This window comes from Oryctolagus cuniculus, chromosome 10, assembly GCF_964237555.1.
Source record: "Oryctolagus cuniculus chromosome 10, mOryCun1.1, whole genome shotgun sequence".
Lineage (NCBI taxonomy): Eukaryota > Metazoa > Chordata > Mammalia > Lagomorpha > Leporidae > Oryctolagus > Oryctolagus cuniculus.
In genome coordinates this window covers 54,380,598-54,397,668 of record NC_091441.1, presented here as the reverse complement: position 1 = coordinate 54,397,668, position 17,071 = coordinate 54,380,598, and the positions used below count along the sequence as shown (strand labels likewise).

General features: G+C 45.9%; 1 protein-coding gene across 6 annotated transcripts in view; it reads right to left on the bottom strand.

Moving 5' to 3' along the window:
* TMEM241 (transmembrane protein 241) overlaps positions 1 to 17,071 on the bottom strand; it is a 128,542-nt gene that overhangs the window by 41,361 nt on the left and 70,110 nt on the right. For all 6 annotated transcript variants that reach the window (XM_070050391.1, XM_070050392.1, XM_051851343.2 and 3 more), the window contains 2 exons: positions 11,716 to 11,785; positions 8,162 to 8,255 (listed from right to left, as the gene is read on the bottom strand). In XM_070050391.1, the coding sequence (XP_069906492.1) occupies positions 8,162 to 8,255; positions 11,716 to 11,785 (164 nt within the window). The remainder of the gene's footprint in view (positions 1 to 8,161; positions 8,256 to 11,715; positions 11,786 to 17,071) is intronic.

Here is a 17,071-nt window from a genome sequence, read left to right as displayed (position 1 = left end):
CTATGTACAATTGTGTTGCATTTCTTGATGTGTAGGTGGTCCAAAGAATGGATGACTATTCTGCCACTGAGGATCACAAGGGTTTATTTTCCAATACAAAACAGAGAGGGAAAGGGAGGTGGGGGGAGAAGGTAATGCTGAGTCTGGAAGAGCCCTTAATGACCCATCTAACCCATCCTCCACGTTTGAGAAGGATTAAGCCACAGCAGCCCATGAAAAATCCTCCCTCTTCTGACTTAACTATTGAGAAAGAAATTAGAAACATTTCTCAGGGTCTAAAAAGAAATGAAAAAAATAAAACAAATAAAAGCAGACTCATGAAACTAGTGGTCAAATGGGCAAGGTCACTTACAAAGGCAAAATGCCTTCTAAGTCTTAAAGTTCAAGCATCAAGCATGACTTTGAGCATTACCACTGCACATCAGATTTCTGGAATGATTTGCATGCTGAAAAAGTGCAGAATGCAGCAATTTTAATGACAAGTTTAATAATTTAATTTAAATGATGGTGCAATCCTCACCACATTCCAGTTTCAGTCCATTTGCATTATCCAAAATAAATTCCTTTGAGCCTCTTGGCAGTCAATTTATTATTTATTTGTTTATTTATTTAAAAGGCAGAGAGAGCCAGACAGATGCACAAATAGAGAGTGCTCTCATCCATGGTTCCCCCATCAAATGTTTTCAACTGATAGAACTGGGGGCTGAGAATTCAATCCAAGTCTCCCCTGTGGGTGGCAGGCACCCATTTACTTGAGCCATCACTGCTGCCTCCTGGGGTCTGCATTAGCAGGAAGCCAGAGTCAGGAGTAGGAAACCAGAGCTGGGTATCAAGCCCATGCACTTTGATGTGGGACACAGGCATCTTAGCCAGAGTTTTAAATGCAAGGCTAACTGCCTGACCCTAATGTTAATTAAGACATAAAATCATTTTAGTTTCTACAGAATCAATAGTGATATCTCTTTTTTAATTTCCAATTTTGACAACTGTACATTCTCCCAAATTTTCTTGTTCAGTATAGATAGAGGTTTCTTGGTTGTGTTGATATCTTTAAAGAAACAATACCGATGCTACATATTGTTTTTCCATTTTCTGGTTCATTAATTCCACTCTAACTTTATTATATCCTTCTTTCTGCTTACTTTGAGTTTGCCTCCTCTTCTTTTTCTAGTTTCTTGAGATGGAAGCATACATTGCTGAGTTGAGACCTTCCTTCTTTCCTGACATGGGTGCTTAAAACAGTTTCCCTCTAAGCATTACGTTAGCTTCATCCATCAATTTTGGTACATTGTGTTTTTGTTTACCCTTGGCTCAAAATATTTTTAACAACCTTTGTGATTTCTTCTTTGATCTGTGAACTATTTAAAAGTATATTTAATTTCCATATAAATAGGGTCTTCTTAGTTTTTTCCTATTTTGAATTTCAAATTTAACCCTGCTATGGTCAGAGAACATACTTTATATTATTTCACTCTTTTAAAATTCACTGTGACTTGCTTTGTGACCCAGTGTATCATCTATCATGGAGAATATTCCATGTGTACATGAGAATGTGTACCTGGAAGTAAGTTGGTAGCGTGACAAATAATGTCAGTTATATGTCGAGTAGGCTGACACATTCAAGTCTTCTTCACCTGTCTTTGTCCTTTTACATCTTGCTTTAAAATCTAGTTCTAGGGGCCGTAGTTGTGGCATAGCAGGTGAAGCCACCACCTGCGATGCCAGCATCCCATACAGGTGCCAGTTGTGAGCGCAGCTGCTCCACTTCCAATATAGCTCCCTGCTGATCCTAGGAAAGCAGCAGCAGATGGCTCAAGTACTGCTGCCCACGTGGGAGACTCAGGAAAAGCTCCGATGTCCTGGCTTCTGGCTTCAGCCTGGCCCAGCTCCAGCTGTTGCAGTTATCTAAGGAGCAGATCAGCAGAGGAAATATCTCTGTCTCTTCCTCTCTAACTCTGCCTTTCAAACAAATAACTGAATCTTTAAAAAATTCTAGTTCTATCACCTGTTCAGAGTACAGTATTAAAACCTCCAAATATTACTGTTGAATAGGCTCTCTTCTCTATTACTTTTTGTTTCACATATTTTGGGGTATTGTTGTTACATATGCATACATTTAGAATTGGTATGCATTCCTGGTGTAGTAACACTTCTATCATTATTAAATTTCCTATTTTTCTTTAGCAATATTTCCTGTTACAAAGTCTATTATCTTGCTGATTTCAAGGATATAAAACCAATTCCTGGAGCAAGGACAGTCTATTCAATAAATGGTGCTGGGAAAACTGGATTTCCACGTGCAGAAGCATGAAGCAAGACCCCTACCTTACACCTTACACAAAAATCTACTCAACGTGGATTAAAGACCTAAATCTACGACCCAACACCATCAAATTATTAGAGAACATTGGAGAAACCCTGTAAGATATTGGCACCGGCAAAGACTTCCTAGAAAAGAGCCTGGAGGCGCAGGCAGTCAAAGCCAAAATTAACTATTGGGATTGCATCAAATTGAGAAGTTTCTGTACTGCAAAAGAAACAGTCAGGAGAGTGAAGAGACAACCGACAGAATGGGAAAAAATATTCACAAACTATGCAACAGATAAAGGATTAATAACCAGAATCTACAAAGAGATCAAGAAACTCCACAACAACAAAACAAACAACCCACTTAAGAGATGGGCCAAGGACCTCAATAGACATTTTTCAAAAGAGGAATTCCAAATGGTCAACAGACACATGAAAAAATGTTCAAGATCACTAGCAATCAGGGAAATGCAAATCAAAACCACAAAGAGGTTCCACCTCACCCCAGTGAGAATGGCTTACATTCAGAAATCTACCAACAACAGATGCTGGAGAGGATGTGGGGAAAAAGCGACACTAACCCACTGTTGGTGGGAATGCAAACTGGTAAAGCCACTAGGGAAGTCAGTCTGGAGATTCCTCAGAAGCCTGAACATAACCCTACCATTCAACCCAGCCATCCTACTCCTTGGAATTTACTCAAAGGAAATTAAATTGGGAAACAAAAGAGCTGTCTGCACCTTAATGTTTATTGCAGCTCAATTCACAATAGCTAAGATCTGGAATCAACCTAAATGCCCATCAACAGTAGACTGGATAAAGAAATTATGGGATATGTACTCTGTAGAATACTATATAGCAGTAAAAAACAATGAAATCTGGTCATTTGCAACAAAATGGAGGAATCTGGAAAACATTATGCTGAGTGAAATAAGCCAGTCCCAAAAGGACAAATATCATATGTTCTCCCTGATCGGTGACAACTAACTGAGCACCAAAAAGGAAACCTGTTAAAGTGAAATGAACACTATGAGAAATGGTGACTTGATCAGCCCTTGCCCTGACTGTTGATGAACAACTTAATACGTTATCCCTCTTAGTATTTTGTTTGTTTGTTCTAATTAATACTATTGGTTGAATTCTGTAATTAATACAAAGTTATTCTTAAGTGTTGAAACTTAACTGAAAAGTGATCGCTGTTAAATATTAAGAATGGAAATAAGAGAGGGAAGAGATGTACAATTTGGGACATGCTCAAGCTGACTTGCCCCAAACGGTAGAGTTAGAAACACACCAGGGGATTCCAATTCAATGCCATCTCACTAGTCCAAGTGATCGATTTCAGTTCAGAATTGATCATAATGAAAGGACTAAGAGTCAAAGGGATCACATAAACAAGACTAGTGTCTGCAAATACTAGCTGATAGAATAATAAATGGAGAGAACGATCCAACATGGGAAGCGAGATACACAGCAGACTCATAGAATGGTGGATGTCCTAAACAGCACTCTGGCCTCAGAATCAGCCCTTAAGGCATGCGGATCTGGCTGAAAAGCCCATGAGAGTATTTCAGGCATGGAAAGCCAAGACACTCTGGCAAAAAAATGAAATGACCTAAATGAAAGTTCTCCGCAAGTGAGATCCCAGTGGAAAGAACGGGTCATCAAAGAAGGAGGTACCTTTCTCTGAAGGGAGGAGAGAACTTCTACTTTGACTATGACCTTGTCTAAATATGATCAGAGTCGGTGAACTCAAAAGGCTTTCATAGCCTTGGCAACTCCTGACAAGAGCCTGGGGTGATTACTGATGCCATAAACAAGAGTGTCGAATTGTTAAGTCAACAACAGGAGTCACTGTGCACTTACTCCTCATGTAGGATCTCTGTCCTTAATGTATGGTACATTGTGATTTAATGCTATAACTAGTACTCAAACAGTATTTTTCACTTTGTGTTTCTATGTGGGCGCAAACTGTTGAAATCTTTACTTAATATATGCTAAACTGATCTTCTGTATATAAAGAGAATTGAAAATGAATCTTGATGTGAATGGAAGGGGAGAGGGAGAGGGAAAGGGGAGGGTTGTGGGTGGGAGGGAAGTTATGGGGGGGGGAGACATTGTAATCCGTAAGCTGTACTTTGGAAATTTATATTCATTAAATAAAAGTTTACAAAAATAAAAAAATAAAAAAAAAGATAGAAACAATAGGAGATTTGGGGTTTGGGGTATATGGAAACACTCTGTACAACTCTATAATTTTTGTTTTGTGAATTTAAACCTGATCTAAAATAAAATGCTAGGAAAAGAAAAAAAAGATTTTTTCTTTTTTTCTTTGCTTTTCAATATTTTCTCTTTGTCCTTCAATAATTCAATCATATGTCAATTACAAATTTCTTTTTGTTCATCCTACTTGGGACTCACCAAACTTGTTGGCTCTGTAAGTTGGCACTTTTTCAAATGTGGGAAGTTCTCAGCCATTGTTTTCAAATGTTTTTACTGTCTTTCTCTCTTTTTTGGATTTTTCTTGCACATATACTGACATGCTTGATGTCCCACAGGCCACTGAAGCTCTGTTCATATATTTTTCAATCTTTAAAAAGTCTTTACCACGGTGTGGATGCTATGGCATGGTGGGCTGAGCCTCTGCCTGTGGTGCCAGCATCCCATATGGGTGCTGGTTCTGGTCCCAGCTGCTCTTCTTTTGATCCAGCTCTCTGCTATGGTATAGGGAAACAGTAGAAGATGGCCCAAGTGCTTGGGTCCCTGTACCTGTGAGGGAGACCCGGAGAAAGCTTCTGGCTCCTGGCTTCAGATCAAGCCAGCTCTGGCTGTTGTGACCATTTGGGGAGTAGACCAGCGATGGAAGATTCTCTTTCTCTTTCTCTTTCTCTTTCTCTTTCTCTTTCTCTTTCTCTTTCTCTTTCTCTTTCTCTTTCTTTCTCTTTCTCTTTCTCTTTCTCTTTCTCTTCTCTCTCTCTCTCTCTCTCTCTCTCTCTCTCTCTTTCTCTCTGTAGTTCTACCTCTCAAATAAATAAATAAAATCTTTTTTAAAAAATCTTGGGGCTGATGCTGTGGCATAGGAGGTAAAGCCACCACCTGCAGTGCCAGCATCCCATATGGGCACCAGTTTGAGTCCCAGCTGCTCCACTTCCAATCCAGCTCTCTGCTATGGCCTGGGATAGCAGTAGAAGATGGCCCAAGTCCTTGGGCTCCTGCACCCACATGGGAGACCTGGAATAAGCTCCTGGCTCCCGGCTTTGCATAGGCCCAGCTGCAGCCATTGTGAACATTTGGGGAATGAACCAACAGATGGAAGATTCTCTCTCTCTCTCCCCCTCTCCCTCTACCATTCAAATAAATAAAATTGTTTAAAAAATTCTTTACTCTTCAGATTGAATGTTTTCCTTTCCTCTGTCTTCCAGTTTACTTATTCTTTCTTCTGACTTCTAAAATATAGTGTTGAGTCCCTCTAGAGAATTTTCATTTCTGTTACTGTACTTTTCAAACCCAGAGCTTCCATTTAATAATAATGTCTTGACTGAGATTTTATATTCATTCAGTCTTTCCTTTAGTTCTATAACCATGGCTTCTTTCTCACCTCTGAAAATATTTAACTAGCTTCTTTGCTGTCTTTTTCAACTAAATTTTACATCTAAAGATACTCAGAAATTGTCTACTTTTTTTCTGCACATAAGTCACATTTTGTTTCTCTAAATGTCTCTAATTTTTTGTTGAATTCTGGGCATTTTAGACAATATATGGTAGCAACTCTAGATTCTGACTTTTCTCCAAGAGTAGGAATTATTGTTTTGCTGACTTAGTAATTTTCCCAAACTAAGCCTGTGAAACCTGTCTCCTATATAGGGTACAGTTGCTGATGTCATTACTCAATTTTTTTTCTGGTTTTTATTTTTAGGTCTGGTTTCTAGGGAACATCCCTCTATCTGCATAGCTTAGTGTTCTGGAAAAGGCTAATCTGAGGTTTCTCTCAAACACCTTGGGCCAGAAAAGCTGCTTCTCTCTGCTTCTAATTCTGTGTGGGGGCTAAGCAGCACATTCAAACCTCAGGCTGTTTTCATGTCTGCCCCAGCTTTTGCTTTCTGCTGGCTCTCTCACATCTCTTCTGCTTCTGTGTGTACACACAGGCTCCACTGGCCCAGAATGTGTGGGGGTCTTGGACTTGCTCCCTCTGCTACTCAGGCACGCGGACTAAGTTCAGTCTGGGACATACAGAGAGTTATTACACCTTGATGGCACCTCCCAGAACTAGCTATTAAGTCCCCAGCTAGACCATTACACCATTGCTTGCTCCAAGAGGACCATAAACTTGAGCTAGTAGAGCTCCTGATCTCTCCTATTCACTTATCACCCAGCTGGCCAATTTAACAGACAATGCTCCAAATACAGTGAATCCCTTCCAGAAGCAGCAACAGGCAACTGGTTTTCACAGCCTTCCCTGCCCTGGTTTAACTATAACACTGACAGAGTTGGGGAGCAGGGATTGGGAGCAATGATAGACAAGAACACCAAAAATCCAACCTGTTCCTACCAAAAGTTTAGTAATTTTCATGAACAAATGTTTTTTCAACTTGTTGTATACATTTGGTCAATTCTAAGAGAGTAAAATAAATGTTTCTGATAATCTTTTTCCAGTATTTAAAACATTTTCTATTTATTTGTTTGAAAGGTAGAGTGATATGGGGGGGGGGGGTGAGAGAGGGAGTGAGGGAGGGAGAGGGAGGGGGAGGGGGAGGGGAGAGGGAGAAGGAGAGAGAATGCTCCAAATGCTCACAACAGTCAGGTTGGGCCATGCTGAAGCCAGAAGCCTAGCACTCCATCCAGGCAAGAACCCAAGTACGAGAGCCATTGCCTGCTGCTTCTCAGGTGCGTCAGCAGGAAGCTGGATTAGAAGTGGCTGCAGGATTCAATCCAAGGTACTCCCATGTAGGACGTAGGCATCCCAAGTGGCAGCTTAACCTGCTGTGCCTGCACTTTTATCCAGTCTTATCCAAACTTTCTGCTAAGACAGTCTGTCAGCCCCCTCACTATGTCAACCACTCTCTACATTCTAGAATTCCAGTTACTAACACTGTTAAAAAGTAGACCATGTGACTGAAGATATCACTGTGAAATCTTATTTTCAAACAAATACATCTGTTCCTCACCCTGGGGGAAAAAAAATCAACCAAAGATGACATAAAGAAGACTAAAGGCACAAGTTTAAATAATTATTTGATGAAATTAAATTGTTTAAGAAATTCCACTCCTCAGAAGCAGCCTGAGTCCTCCACAGGCTTTAGGGAAATGAAATGCAGCAAGAGGAAGTCAGCCCCAGAGCAGTGCAGTTAAGACTGTGCACCCACAACTATGCTTCTGCTCCTGTTTCCTTGTAGTTTTCCCTTTTTGCTTCAATCATGGCCATCCAGAGACACAACAGCCATCCTTCCAGTGGTCCCTGGCCATTTGTCTGTTTTCCTTCACCACCTTGGACAGGCCGAGTCCTTTGGGACAAGTCGCTTCAACTCTGGACACCCCCACCGCCCCCGCAAGGAAAACTGGAACTGTCTTGTGCATCTAGGAGCCCAGTCTCTTGGAGCTGGAAAAGCTTAGAGATTTTTTTAGCACACCTCTCATTTTCAGATGGGTGAACTAAGGCTCAGGGAAGTGAAGAGATCTGCTCATGGTCATTCCAGAAAAATGATAATGCTGGTAACACAGAGGGAAGGCCTCAGAAACTGCGACCTACATGAACGAAGGATCAGGCAGAGGGCCAGTGACTAGAGGATCCGACTTGCCACTGCCCAGGCTCTGAGAACACCGGATACAAGGCCCTCAGCTCCACCCTCTCTCTTACCTTAGCAAAGAATATCCAGGCTGCACACTGTCCTGGGGCCAGAAGGCTTCTTAGCTTCACCGTACTTAACATGAGAAAGAATCCTAAAACTCCACTGGAAGGAGAAAACATTCTTCTGTTAGTGAGGCTTGCCTTCCTTCCACCAGCAGCTAACTAGTCCCTGCTCCTCTTCCCAGGCCTTGTCCAATGACTACACAAACTCTGCCTCCTCTGTGTTTTCTAGTGATATCTAGAAATTAAAGAGACAATGTTAAGGAGCTAGGATGGGAGCATTTGGTTGGAGGAAGGGAAGAGATGTGGAAATCTGGGAGATCTCTGACCAAATCATGAAAAAAAAAAAATGCAGAGAACACCACCTCCTGCTGCTTCCCTATCACATCTGGAGCTCGATGCTGGCCAAGGTTGAGATTCCAGTAGTTTTTTTCAAGCAAAACAAACTAGTGGGGAAAGACTTGCAAAGGGAGACTGTCCAGATGAGCAGAGGGGGTCTGGACTGGCCGGGGGCTCAGGGGGGAATCTTAAGGGGAAACCCAGCTCCAGGAACTTAGGCTGAGGCCTGCTGCCTTCCACAGATGCTCTGCTTGGGAAAAGATGCCTCCACACGGGAGCCTAGGGATGGGGCAGATCTTGGGGCTATTCGGGGGCCTGGACCAGCAAGACCTTGGGCACAGCAGTGGGTGGGGTAACCATTTCTCAGTGTCACCAAGAGGTGAGGGCCAGAGACATGGGAGCTCCCAACTCTTCCTGGCATTTGGAAGCAGGACAGGTGGAGAGGAGGTGAGGCAGAGAAACACAGATATGGGGCTAACTTTAATACGTGCAGGTGGTGCCTTGAGAATGACTTAACTGAAAACAGAAAAGATATATGGCTGGGGCTGTCCTCCAAGCCCGAGGGGCGGGTCACGCGGGCTGTGCTTCATCGGTACCTACAGGGCCTCCAGTGCCACAATGCAATCTGACCCCTACTACAGGCACTGCTGCATGGCCTGTCCCGGGCTGCTCTTCGCATTGTCCTCAACTGAGCCGAACACGAGGCCTCAGTCATGGTAGGTATTGCACCAGCGTCAGGCTGAATCAAATCAAGCACACAGAAGGCCAAATGTGGCAGAAATGTGTACCTCCACATCGTTAGATGAGATTAGCTGATGGCCACATTCTTGGAGCAGGACCAGGGACAGGCATTAGGTTTCCCCTGTGTCTATTTCAGCTGGCTTGGCCCCAATGGCCTGCAAAGTTCATTCAGATTTTCATCTGCAGTTAGGGGAGACCAGATGGCCATGGATTAAGACGTCAAGTCTCACAGTTGGGGAAGCAGCAGACTAAGCCGGCCAGGCCATGTGACCTGAAGTGCTATTCTTAGCTACACTCGCTGAGCCGTGTAAACCTGACCAAATCCCCCTTGTCCCTTTCTCCTGCCTCGGGTTCTGTTTCTTAAACTAGGAATATGCACGGCACACCTCACCCTGTCCTATGGCAACCAAAGACATTCAGGACAGTACGGCTGCCCACCCCATGCCTCACTTTAATGAACAAGGAAACCGAGGCACAGGTGAGATCAGAATCCACAGCTCCTCGCCATGGAAATGTGTTCTTGGCCAGCTGCATGACGGGTGAACGCTCAGGGTGCCTGAGGCTGGGAGGCTGGAGTGAAGAGTGAGGCAGCCAGAGCTCTGGGCTTCTGTTGGTGGTTTGCACCCCTTACAGCCAAGGAGGCAGCAACATCACAGGTGCCTGCCCCACACCTCCTCCCTGCTCTGGTGTCTCCTCTCCTCTCTGCCAGCAGAGCAGGGCGTGGACCAGCGCCTTCAGTGCAGGCTCCAGGCGAGGGTGAGCTGCTCCCTGACTATGCCCAACGTGGTTCTGGAAACACCCAGAACTTCCCCATGTCTCAGAGCCATTGCTCAATTACTTCCGGGTCCCTTCCTTATCTTTCTGCTTCTACCTTCAGCTCCTCTGCCCCTCGCTGTGGAGACGGATCTGAGAAGCAGGGGGAGACCCAGAAGTGAGGGGCCTGTCAACAGGGTCTCCAGGTCACAGCTACCACTGCCAGCCCAGGTCCCCATAGCCGCTTCTGAACTCCCCCCAGGAGCTCCTTAAAGTGTCACCTCTCAGCCTGAGACGTGGGACAGAGGTTAAGCTTTGTGCTGGAGCCAGGGGCTAAACTTTAACAGGGAGTTAATTCAATTCAAGTACAGATTTCCAGATCTTTAAGAACCCTGACTTGTCCTGTAGGCTGCTGAGAAAGTTGCAGATTTAAAGGGACAGAGCCAACGCCAGCGTGGCAGCCTGTGGGCTGACTGTGCTGCTCTGCTCCAGATAACCAAGTGATTGTTGGCCTCCCTCTGCACCCTGCTCGCCCCTGCTGCCAAACAGCCACCTCCACGGGAACAGGCGCACGGGCCTCTGACGGAGCAGCATGAAGCCTCCCGCCGTGGAACCCAGCCGCCAGGTCTCACGAATTTGGCACGGACTGGGAAGACGAATCCTGCCAGCGTTTTCCTGAAGCCTTGCTGAGCGTGATAAAACGCGGAAACAGGCTCTGCCATGTCCTTGCCTTTCTTCACCCTCACACACCTGAGGGGCGTGACGGGCCCCCATCAGAAACAGTACTCGGCTGTCTTCCAGCCTTGCAACTCTGAAAAGAATCACTGCTTCCCAAGGCGTCATTTTACACGTGTGGGAACAAGCAGTCTCTCACGTAGCAATCGCTCATGGTTTGACAGTTCTTGTGCAGTGAACCCGAGCAGGTTTGAACAATGGGTGCCACTGCTTCGAATGTTACGGATTTTACTTATGCACACAATAGCCCCATGTTGGTATCACTTTTCTGTTTTACAAATGAGAAAGGCTTGTGAGAACTTGAATAGCCAGCCCAAAGACCGCACAACGAGCAGCCAGCAATCCTGAGAGTCTATTCTGGTCTGTTTTTCCCGCCACACCAGAAAACAAGCTTTGACACTGCCCCCGAATGCCTTTCCGCTGCTCAGCATAATGAAACCACCCCAAGGGTAGACCATGGCTGAGAGGGACAGGGAGCCCACTGACATGTGACACAGCCGTCTCACTGGTCTACATCCTGGTCCTTCCCGGCCACCTTGTCTTTTAGACATCCTGGGTCGCTGGTTTCCACAATCTGCTTCTCACAGTTTTGGGGTTCAGTTTGGAGGCTGCCTTTGGGAGCTAGTGGAAGGCCAAAGAGGAAGCTGAGAGGCTGAGATTCTGGGCTCAGGTCTTCCCTGAACTGAATCAGGTTCACCTGTTCAATAAAGGTCTGTGTAAGATTTGCCTGTGGAGGGAAAAAAGGAAGGGAAGCCTAGGTCTTGAGCAAGTCTGAAAACCACTGTCGGGGCCGGGGCACTTCTGTGGCTTTGTGGTCCTCACCGGTGCCAGGCCTGCCCCGAATGCCTGTGGGTGCTCTGGCACAACCTCCTGGGGACCGAGCCCACCGGGCCGCACCTACCACCACTCCCTTCTGCCCCACATTCTGATCACGGGCAGTGACCTTGCACTCCACAGACATGAAGACACGCACACACCAGTGAGGTCAAGCTTACCTGGCACAGCAGCTGCCATGGAATTGGTAGAAATACAGGTATGGGAAGTCCAGGACGCTGGAGAGATCACCTGAGGGGTACAGTAGAGAAAACAATGGCCTCCTGCCCCCAGCTGCCCTGGGAGAAGCAGGTGAGGGTCATTAACATTAAGCGTTAAGCGGTCTAGCATTGAATTCACGCTGGTGTTCCTGTACTTGGCATTTCCCTATACTATGGTATATGACCATATTGTATCAGTGCGCCTTGTGCAGGGCCCTACACTAAAAACCTTACTTATTATCTCTTTCAGTCTGTGAGTTTCTATTATCTGCATTAAAAAACAAAATGTTGGGGCCGGAGCTGTGGTGTAAGTGGGTAAAGCCACTGTTTGCAGTGCTGGCATCCTGTATGGGTGCTGGTTCGAGTCCTGGCTACTCTACTTCTGATCCAGCTCTCTGCTATGGTCTGGGAAAGCAGTGGAGGATGGCCCAAGTCCTTGGGCCCCTGCACCCCCATGGGACACCTGGAAGAAACTCCTGGCTCCTGGCTTCAGATCAGTGCAGCTCCTGCTGTTGCAGTCATCTGGGGAGTGAACCAGTGGATGGAAAACCTCTCTCTCTCTCTCTTTCTCTCTCTCTTGCTCTCTGCCTCTCTGTAACTCTACCTTTCAAATAAATAAATAAATAAATCTTTGAAAGAAAGAAAAAGAAAAAACAAAAATTTTAGGGGTGTGCATCCCACACTGGAGTCCTGGGGTTCAAATCCCAGTTTATTCCTACTAATGTGCGCCCAAGGAGGAAGCAGGTGATGGCTCAAGTAGTTGGATCCCTGCCACCCATGTGCAAGACCTGGATTGAGTTCCTGATTCTTTTCCATTTTTTTTTAAAGATTTATTTATTTACTTGATAGGCAGAGTTACAGAGAGAGAGGGTGAGACAGACAGAGAGGTTCACTCCCCAATTGGCTGCAACAGCCAGAGCTGGGCCGATCTGAAGCCAGAAGCCAGGAGTTTCTTCCAGGTCTCCCACATGGGTGCAGGGGCCCAAGTACTTGGGCCATCTTTTGCTGCTTTCCCAGGCCATATCAGAGAGCTGGACTGGAAGTGGAGCAGCCAAGACTCCAACTGGCATCCATAAGGGATACTGGTGTGTCAAAAGGACAGTCAGCCTACTACACCACAGTGCTAGCCCCTGGTTCCTTTGACTTGACCCAGCCCTGGCTGTTGTGAGCATGTGGGGATGGAACCAATGGATGAAAGACTCTCTCTCTGTCTCTCCCTTTCAAATAGATAAATAATTTAAAAGATTGTAAAAATTTATTTATCTAAGTGGGAGGGAGGGAGGGCTCTAGAGAGAGAGAGGGTGAGAGAGGGAGATAGAGGGAGAGAGGCTAGCTTCCATCTGCTAATTCACTCCTCAAAAGCTCAAAATGGCTGGGACTGGGCCGGGCTTAAGCCAGGAGCCAGAATCTCAATCAGGATTTCCCACAGGGGTGGCAGGAGGCCACTTAACTGTAAGTCACAGAAGGTAAGAGACATTTTTAAGATCACAGCACATCAAGAATGTGGCGCCAGCATGTCTTCTGCTTTGCCAGACCGCCTTCTCTGCACAAGGGGGAGTGTAGGGGAAAAAAAATCTCTTTAAAGAGTCTTCTCTTTTTTTCTGCTTTTCATCTAAAAAAAGATTATTTATTCACTCCCTGACATCTTGCTTCATTTCCATGTCTGATGGCTGCAGCCGCCGTGCGGTGGCCAGCCCAACTGTGCACACTCATTTTAGGTCAAGGTCCAAAGGGTACATTTCTTTCTCGTGAAGCAAGTTCATTCTTTTAGTTCCACTTGGCACAACAGAAAATAATCACACATATTGGCCACTTCCCTCTCTGGAATTTGAACTTGGTCACAAACAAGAAGTCAGGAGATTAAAAAAGCAGACAGCCTTCCAAAAATGTCCCAAGGAAAGGAATTAAGCATTTCCACAGCAGATAGCTTAATCCTTCCGAATCTGGAATCTCTCCGACTCTGGCGGGCTCAGGGCTGTTCCTCTGTTCTGAGTGGAGGGGGAAGCCAGCCGACCCTAAATACCGGCAGCGTGTTAGGTGGGCAGCGTACCAGGTGGGCAGCGCGTCCTTTACCACCACAGCCGTCAATCGGCCGTTCCAGCACAGCAGGCACAATGGGCCTCCCTGCTTCCTCAGAGACCTAAAGGATCTCAAGTGAGTCACGCATCCGTTGGGAGGGCAAGTTCTCAATTCCATTTCTCGGGAGTATTGCTTCTCATTGTGACTCCATTTATGTTTGGCTGGGGTTATTTTCCGAGCATGGGTTAGGGGTGGGGGAGAAATAAGTTCATGTATTTAACAAAAGGGAGAGAGTTTCTTGGGATTTGGTTTCCATGCAGCCCAGCAAGAGGTTAAGAGTTCTTGTTCTCAGGGCAGCCATTTGGTGTAGCAGTTAAAGACACCACTGGGGTCGCTTGCATTCCATCCTAGACTGCCTGGGGTCGAGTCCCATCTCAACTCCTGACTCCAGCTTCCTGTTACTGCCCACCCTCAAAGGCAGCAGGTGATGGCTCTAGTGGTTGGGTCCCTGCCACTCATATGGGAGACCCAGATTAAGTTCCCAGACTCTGGCTTTTGGTTGGCCCAGCCCTGGCTGTTGAAGGCATTTGGGGAGTGAACTAGCGGATGGGAGTAGATGTCTCTTTGTCTCTATGCCTTTCAAATAGATAAATAATTTTTTTATCTTAAAGTTCCTGTCTTTCTGCCCCGATTCCACTGAACAGCTCTACTGTCCCCTGGGGATGTTTGTGGGTGACAGGGACTTGCAAACCACAGCAGCAGGCTCAGACTTGTGGAGCACGAGAAGCCTGGATGTGCCCTGAAGTCCCTTTCCCTGAAGACGTGACAGCCGAGGTAATCCTGGGGACCCTGGACCTCGGGAACAGCCCAAGTCCCTTGCCCAGGCCAGTGGAGGGGACGTCCAGCAGCCTTTTTTCTGTTGCTTGGCAGCTGTTGGTTCTTGGCCCCTGTCAAATTTCCTTCCCAGTACAGTCAGTGTGAGAATGAGGAAAGACAGAGAGGCGATCAACTGACCCCAGGACCTCAGAGCCCTGGGTTAGCCGTCTCAGCACCCGCCGTGCATCTGCAACACTCCCGGGGTGGACTAGATCCGTGGGTCACCAGCTACTTTTACAGCTCGGCCCAGGCTTCAGAGAGGGTCTAAGGTATAGAGGAATGCTCAGAGGTAGACCAGGAAGGAAGAAAATAAAGGGAAAAGTCACAGGCCTAGGGAACTTGCCAGCTAGAAAACAGGCACTCAGTCCCAAACCTGATCTCTTGAGACAGAGAATGGAGACAAAAATGGCGTATCCCATCCTCGAGCCATTTCTACAATCTTCACACATTTCTCCTACAGCACTTAGTGGACTTCATGCCTGTCCCTCCTTCTAGAATAATCCAATCCCTGGGAGTGGGGGCTCTCTCTTACTCATCCCTGTGTCCATCCCCGACATAGAGCAAGCACCACTAAAATGAGAGTCTTGGAAAGACCTAAACATTTCTCTCTTTCCCTGGGCAGAATGTTCCAAATAGGGCTGCAGGGTCTTCGATTTCAGGTTGACTCAAAGTGCTCTGACGCCTTCCACTTTTCTTCTCTTTCATTCAGAGAGGGTGCACAGCAACCTTGAACTTAGCAAAGCACGTGACGAACACCCCAAAGGAAGTATAATGAGCAGTCGGCCAGGTCTAACTCAAGAGAATTCAACTAAGAAGCCAAAAAAAGCCAGCACTTATGTACCATCCTAGTGCAGAAAAGCACAATTTAGGCCCAAACTGAGCGGCTAAGGACTAGTAAACGTGCTTTGTGGCAGTAGCATGAAGCTTATACAACGAAGCCTGAGTTGAGCCTTCACTGCTCTTCCACTGTTAAAATTCTGCTGCTGTGAGTAAGAGAGAAAATCTCACTTCTCTGCCAATTACAGAGCATGAAATTGCCACAATGAGAGTGTGGCACGAAATTACCACACTTGAGACTAATTGAGATTTGAACATGAAGGAAATGTCCTCTTGCCCTACTTTAGCACTCAGAACTGGCAGAGAAATGGGAGGTCAGTTCCAAGTTGTCCTCGGTGCTGTGAGCTCGCACAGGTGCAACAGACACACCAGGTAACAAGGTCATTTCGGAGTCAGATTCCTGTGGATCCCCCTGCTCCTCTGGTTCCTTAAAATACTCTCCTCCTCCCCTACCTCCAAGTCTTGTGTATCACAGCACAGGAGCCCCCGTACAGATACGGAGATTTCTCCTCTCCTCTGCTGCTTGCAGCAGTCCAAGGGGAAAGGCAGGGCTCTTCTCAAGCCAGGTCCCATGGTTCTTGGAGCCTCTATGTGAATCATGAGATCGAAAGGCTGGAGAGGAAGGAAGGTGGATTCCACCTACCAAGAAGCAAGCCCAGCAGCAGGGCCTGTACTGGGACATGGGGACCTGACTCCCTCGTCCCTACCACCACTGCCCAGCATACCCCAACGGTGCATCTACAAGAAAGCCCAACCTCTGGTCACTCACGGTGCATGAGGAGGGAAATCCCAGTGAGAACTCCTATCTAGAGACCCTGACTCACCCACTAGACCATCTCAGCTAAGACTCACAATATCACATGTCGGTAAGCATGGGGAACAACCAGAATTCTCACACAATGCTGGGCACAAGTGTACAGAGGTACAAACACTTGGGAGCACTGGTACTCTCTTAGGGAGATAGATATATATCTACTCTAAAACCCAGACCTCCTACTCCTAGGTGTTCATCCAAGAACATGAACATGTAAGTCCACAGAGAGCCTTGAATAAGAATACTCAAGGCAGCTTTGGTCGCTGGTAACAGCTACAGACAGGGAGCAGACCAGATGAAAGCAACAGGTGGCTGCATAAACAAAAAGTAGCTCATTCAACCGAACATCAGTCACCAACAAAAGGGAGCAAACCTGTGATACACACAATATGTTTAATCTCTAAAGGAAGAGCCAGACATAAAACAGTGTTTACTGTAGACTCCACTTACATGAGGCTATAGAAGAGACAGAACTAATCTCTGGTAACAGAAATGAAGTCAGTGACAGCAAGTATGCTAAGGGAGAGAAAATGACTGAGAAGCGGCAGGAGCAAACTCTCTGTAGGGACAGAAATGTTTCATATTTCAACAGGGGTGTGAGTTACTTAAGTGTGTTACTTGCCAAAATGCATCAAGCTGTACATTTAAGATATGTGATTTTCATATATAAAAATGAATTTCAATTTTAAAATGTTTTTAAAGTAATACCAAATAATTAGACAAAGTAGCAATAGAAGGGATAAGAAGAAACCAAAAGGAACCAAGACTTGC